The following is a 6,776-nucleotide window of genomic DNA, read 5'->3' as shown; positions in this document are numbered from 1 at the left end:
GAGAGAGAGAGAGAGAGAGAGCCCCTCCTGCCTCCTCCGGTTTCCTGTCAGAGCAAAGTGAGTGTGCTTGCTTATAAACGGTGTGAGAGAGAGTGTGTGTGTGTGGATGGTTCAGCAGTGACTCTCCAGCTGCTGAGCGGAGTGGAGCGCACAGCGTAGCGGGCGCACAAAGCCAACTCCCTGGACTCTGTCGTACTCCGCGGCTCGTGTGACTGAGAATCTCGGGCAGGGGGACACAGAATCATGAAGGCACGGCGCTGCTCTCTAACTTTCCGCGGAGTTGTATCAGCCTTTCTCATATCTGTGCTGCTGGAGCCCGGGGCTGCCGGTGAGTTACACAAACACCGAAGTTTAACAAACTTTCTGCTTGTTCGCTGTCACGCGCTCTGGTGTCACTATATAACGTATTTAACGCGAACTCGGAGTTCTGGAGCTGAAGGGGGCCGGTGGAAAGCTTTCTCTCTGGCGCTGTTCGCGTGGCTCTCCGCAGAGCCGCGAACAGCGAGGTGTAACAGGTGACTCAGAGCGGGCAGAGACGCTTCTCAGCTCTGCTGCCCGTGCAGCCTGAAGCGTACCCACAGAGCGCCTCAGTAAACTTTCCCTCTCGCTGTCAGACCTTTCACTGCTGAGGATCACAGGTTTTAGCAGACCGAACGATTATTTTAAACAGGATTAGGAACAATGATAAAAGGTGTGTGTGTGTGTGTGTGTGTGTGTCTGTGTGAAAATAATGGTGCAAAAGTAAGCTGCGTTGTACAGAATCCCATTTCTGCCTCTTGCGCATCCATAACGTCAAGGCTTTAACTTTAAAGGGTCACTCCACCTATTTTAGGCTTGCATACAGCCTGAACAGGTTTAACGTTTCTTGTAAAACGCACTAAATAGTTATAATAGCATTATGGAATCTGTCAGCTGGAGACCTGTTAGTGCTAAAAGGCAAAAAAATGTGTGCATCTTCTGAGGTGTTCCAGTTCCTCGCTTTGATCAGAGTGAAGAAATGTTTTCATCCATTAGGAGTTTGACTTTTCTCTTTAGCTGTTTGCAATGCAGTAGTGCTTCTTTCCCTCCCAACATGCCAATTAAATAGATCTGGCCACTTTCCATCTGTGACACCATGACAGTTGTCATGTTAGTAAACCACAGAAACTTCCCCTTGTTGACAAGCGGTTAGCTCAACTGTAACAATGTTGACAAGAAGATGAAAACTGGAGTCGTGTATTTTGTTGTCCTCATTACACTTCTCCTTCCCTTCTCCCCCTCTCTCCTGTTTGTTCCTGCCCTCCTCCCACAGCAGGAGCCTATTTTGAACCTGGAAATCCCGCATACCACAAGGACTGTGTGGTCCTGCTGCATTACGTGTCACAAATAGACACACACGCACACAAGAGCAAGAAGACATACAAACTTGTACCCACATGAAGACACAAGCTCACACATAAACTTATTCCATGCCATTCCTCCAGAGCTCCTTGAGCTGCAGGAAGCTCCTCGCTGCTCTTCCACTACTGGACCAGCTTGACATTTTTGGTTATCCAAACAGCAGAGTTGGACTGTTTTTATCTTCTCCTACTTTTTTTTGCTTCCGACTGATGTCAATAACAATCCGCTCAGCAGGATTTCACAAGGTTTCGTTTTCCTTCATTTCCAGGGAATCTTCATTGTGTTGAGGCAAATGTCGCTGTGCATTTCCTATTTCTTGTGCACAGTACTACGTTTAAGCATGGAAAATATAACTTTAAGCTGCCTGAGTTATGCTCCTTTGATTCCTTTTAACCATATTTGTCAAGTCTTCATTCTCAACACGCTTCACTGGAGCGTTCGGGTTCTTAGAGACGAAGGAGGGATGGAGGAAGAGGGGAGGCCGAGAGAGGGAGTTAAACAGGAGGAAGATAAAGACAGGGAGGAATGAGAGGATTAGGGCCAAAGTGGAGTGAGGGGTGGATTAAAAGAGGTGGGAGGATAACTTTCAGGAGCAAAGGGGGAGAGCCCAGCCGCCTGCTGTGGCAGTTATGTGGCCCCGAGCTGCCTTCTGCCAGTTGTCTTTGCACATTTCAGTGACAGCGCTGCAGGGAAAAGAAGAAGGGTTCTTGTTTCAACTCAGGTTATTTCACATTTTTATTTCCTGTGTTGCTCCAGAAAAGTGTCAGCAGTAAAATCTCTTTCAGGTTTTTTTTTTTATAGGATTACTTCTGAAAGCGCTGTAGCTTCACATTGAAATGTGAGCTCATTAGGCCAAGCAATGCTGTCATACCTGAAAGCATAGTTCTAATGTCATTATACTAAATGTCTTAAAATGTTGTTTTTTATTAATTATTTTACAATTTTTTACACATGAAACATTCATGAGTGAGTGTTTGAGCACAGAAATCTTTCACTTCTACTCACAGTAAGAATGCATTTAATTTGGAACAAATTAATTCAGAGCCTTGAAGTGATACAAACCTATTAAATGTTTGCCTGGTTTGCAGATTTTTCCCTTTTTCCAGCAGTCCTTCCTGTATAACGGTGATGAACTGCAGTCAGGTTTCCTGCCTGTCCTCCTATCCACACTTCGCTAACGTCCTCAGTGCTTTGGAAAAATGGGGAAAGAGGAAGAGAAGCAGGGAGGAAACAGTTTAGCTGATGTGATAATGTGCTCTATATCCTTTAAGTTAGCATTTCTGTTTCTATATATATTCAATTCAAATTATTTCAGTTTTATTTATATAGTGCCGAATTGCATCAACAGTCACTTTAAGGGTAAAGACCCTAGAATGATATGGAGAAAACCCCCCAACAATCAGACCATCCCCTATAAACAAGGACTTGAACATGGTGGTACTTCTTAAAGGAGTTTCTGTTTTACTCTGTGTGATGACACAGCCTCCATACACAGATTTACTGTTGTCCAGATAATGTTAGCGACCACTGGATGTTATGGGATGCTGGATGTTCTTGCTCTAAGCAAAGAAGAAATATCAGTACTATAAAGTAGTTAAAATGATTTACGTCCATCACACCAGTGTACAAATATGTTTAAAAATGTTCATGACTTGTTAGTATTCCTGCCAAGACTCACAAGAAGACATATCCTGTATATGCCAGTCTGGATGAAACCTTACACGAACATCATCACACAAATAGCAATTATTAACAGAAGTTAATAACCACTGACTCAGCCACTAACAATTTTACAGATGAAGCTCATTGATTCTTAGTGCTAACATTTTCTTCTGCAACATAACACTATTTAACATGCAAATCTTTAACATGTCAAATTGTTTGCCAAAAGTTAACAGTGATGAAGTGGCTCCTCACTAGCACCAGCGCAGGCACTGACAGAGACAGTGCATTTTTGGAAATGCAGTCTAAGATTATAGGTGGAGCCTTCCGCCACCAATTGATGGTTAGCTCGTCTCAGTACGTGGTACGCCAGTCCTGCCATTAGGCCATTGAAGTTGCTCAGGTCAGTTAGTGGCCGCATTGTGTTGGCTGATTGAAATGGATTTTAAACACCATATCATTTATGCCCTTCTAAATCATTAAGCACAGTTGCTGCTAGAAAAACTGTTTAGCATCCAGAATTTTATAACACTCTTATTAAAAAATGTGTACTTAAGCATACTCCTTTATCATCTGGATAGTAGATACTTCTCAGTCTTTACTTTCTCTGCCACTAACGAGTAGGTATTTATTATGGTTATTCATTGGTCTGACTGCCAGATGGAAGTCAGTCACAGTAGCATGATTTCCCTCCTGCAGCACAGAGAGATATTACATTTCAATTACCGCTCCTTCAGAAGCCATCAAGAGCATAGTTAATGACAGCCCACACTTTTCCCCTCCACTTTCTCGAGACGCACTGAGGTCACTTGTGTTTTCATACTATAATCCTTGCACAAGGACTCGCAGCAGGGAAAGAGTGCAGCAGTAATAAAAAAAAGACGCTTTAGAAGAGCTTTAGCAGCTGGAACAATGACCCAAATCACAATGCAGACCTTCATGCACAGTTACCCTTTAACTTGCTGCACCAGTCTGCTGAAACTTCAAAGTTAAAGCTCTAAGGCTGCCAACACCACCCATCGAAGATCAGAAGTGCTGGTAACCTAAATTCAGAATTTAAAGTGATTTTTCTTTCCTAATCTTTGTTAAGGATTCTGTTATACACTGTGCAAAAATAGACCTAAAGTCACTGTTAATGAGCTCTTGATGTGTAGTCAGTATTGCACAAGAGTACAATAAAGATCCATCACCATCGTAAAATATTTGTGCTCAGCGTGTAACTCTAGCTGTGTTAGTTATTCGGATTGATGTAGTCTCGGTGGCACTTTGCTGCACTAAATCAGCCACTTTTATTTGTCTCTGAGGTTGTGTGTGGGTGTGAGCGCTCTGCTATTTCACGCTCTCTGTCCTGTTCCAAACTAGGCTCAGTGTGATGGAATGTGCCTTGAAAATATATTAACTGTGCTTCCTGTTAAATGAATAACCCAGTCTGTGCAGACTATGATCGAGTGTCACCCACCCATGTGAACACACACTGCGAGCTGAGGCCTTGCAGTTGGTACTGCATAGGGAAGGTAGCGAGCATCTGTGCATCTGGAAGCCAAATCCCTACTCTGGTCTGGTCGGGTTTTACACTTTGACTTTGCAGAGTTGATCTGACGATAGTGCAGACTGCAGTTGTTTTGTCTGTATCTGAGATTTCAGGCCTGTGAGGGCTGTTGTTGTTTGGAGCTGGGGGCCCCTTTCATCAGATGGAATTGGTTATCTATCATATCAGTCGTCATCTTTCTTTACTCACTCTGTGAAGGAGTCTTTTAAGGATGTGTTTATCTGAAAAGTAAGTAAAGGAAGTAATCTAGGAATTCTTTACAGCAGTGTGGATCATTAGCTCAGGTAGAGAGCTTAAGTGGAATCTCATGACCGGCATAAACTGCTTTATTTGCACTTCTGAGTCAGTGATTGTGAATGATTGACTCAGAAGTAATTGGACAAATACACATGATGTCAAAGTAAATCATGATGCTCTCCCGCTGCGACCACTCTCGTGCCATCCTGTTGTAGCATCCATCTGCTTTTAGTCTGTTTCTCAGTAAGCAGACTGCACTGAGTTCAGAAGACTGACTACCTCATCTGGTGGTCAGATTTTCGAGCTCTTCCTCCCTGAAACCTGCTATTGAGATATATATTTTACATCTTTGACCTGCTGGAGAGCAACCCATTTCCACCAGTAATTCAATTACATTTTCAATTCAATTTTATTTATACAGCACCAAATCACAACAACAGTTGCCTCAAGGTCCTTTATATTGTAAGGCAGACCCTTCAATAATAGAGAGAAAACCCCAACAATCATATAAGCAAGCTCTTTGGCAACAGTGGGAAAGAAAAACTCCCTTTTAACAGGAAGAAACCTCCAGCCGAACCAGACTGAGGGAGGTGTAGCCATCTGCTGCGACCAGTTGGAGGTGAATTGATGAAGACAGGACAAAGACATGCTGTGGAAGAGAGCCAGAGATTAATAATAACAAATAATTAAATGCAGAGAGGTGTTTAAAGACATAGTGAGTTACAAAGGTGACTGAAGAAGAAAAACTCAAGCTGAGCACCTGAAAGATGAAGACTCTGCCTCCCATTCTACTTTTGGTCATTGGACTCATTCTTATATAGCGCTTTTCTACTCTCCCGGAGTACTCAAAGCGCTGTATACAACATGCCACCCATTCATACCCACTCATACAAGCACTTTCTTCTATACTTAAGTGCAATCTATGCATTCACACACAGTCAAACTCCAATGGACGCATCAGAGAGCAACTTGGGGTTAGTATCTTGCCCAAGGATACTTGGCATGCAGACTGGGGAAGCCAAGGATCAAACCACCAACCTTCCAGTCAGTAGCTGATCTGCTCTACCACATGAGCCACAGCCACCCTTTTCACTAGCTGGGCTCACAACCTCAGGACGGCAGGGCACGAAAACAAGAACAGGTGTCATATATAGACAAGAACCAGAAGGGGAATGTTTGGAGGTGTGGTCCCACTCCTGAAATTCAGATAATTTATGTCTAATCAAATACTCAACAAGTAAGCCCGCAGTCTAAGAGTGAAGTGCTCTAATGGGGTTATATGGTACTATAAGGTCATCAAGATAAGATGGGGCCTGATTATTTAAGACCTTGTATGTGAGGAGCAGGATTTTGAATTTAATTCTGGATTTAACAGGGACCCACTGAAGGGAAGCCAATATAGGAGAAATATGCTCTCTCTTTCTAGTCCCTGTCAGGACTCATGCTGCAGCATTTTGGATCAACTGCAGGCTTGATCCTGATATTAATGAATTAGTCCAGCCTAGAAGTAATGAATGCATGAACTAGTTTTTCAGCATCACTCCCATAAGAGTTTTTCTTTCTCACTGTTACCAAAGCATTTGCTCATTGGAGGTCATATGATTGTTGGGGCTTTCTCTGTTTTCTTTGCATTATTATAGGGTCTTTACCTTAGCCTCCTAGGACCTGGCGTCCACATATGTGGACATCACATTTTGGGTTATTTAGACCAAAATACTCAATTTTACTCTACAAGCGCCCCGATATCCACTTACGAGGACATTATACTGCTACTGTTCTCTCGAAATTTTAAACGAATATCCTCATATGTGGCTCTCATTTTTCTTAGAAACAAAAATTAGGTAAAAAAAAAAAAATCTGGTAATTCTTTGTTTTTACATTCATCGGGCCCCAATCAGCCCAAATATCAAAGAGAAATTAAAAATGCATGCCGTGGAAGAGTTCGGGT

General features: G+C 42.8%; 1 protein-coding gene across 2 annotated transcripts in view; it reads left to right on the top strand.

The window, feature by feature from the left end:
• Positions 1 to 72: 72 nt before the first annotated feature.
• tgfbr2b (transforming growth factor beta receptor 2b) overlaps positions 73 to 6,776 on the top strand; it is a 39,983-nt gene continuing 33,279 nt past the window's right edge. For both annotated transcript variants that reach the window (XM_005742959.1, XM_005742958.1), the window contains exon 1: positions 73 to 328. In XM_005742959.1, coding sequence (XP_005743016.1) covers positions 244 to 328 — 85 coding nt within the window. In that variant the 5' untranslated portion in view covers positions 73 to 243. The remainder of the gene's footprint in view (positions 329 to 6,776) is intronic.

The sequence above is a fragment of the Pundamilia nyererei genome, unplaced genomic scaffold (genome assembly GCF_000239375.1).
Source record: "Pundamilia nyererei isolate P.nyererei 1_Seehausen unplaced genomic scaffold, PunNye1.0 scaffold00125, whole genome shotgun sequence".
NCBI classification, from domain to species: domain Eukaryota; kingdom Metazoa; phylum Chordata; class Actinopteri; order Cichliformes; family Cichlidae; genus Pundamilia; species Pundamilia nyererei.
The sequence above is the reverse complement of the archived record's forward strand: the minus strand, read 5'-3'. Positions and strand labels throughout refer to the sequence as shown.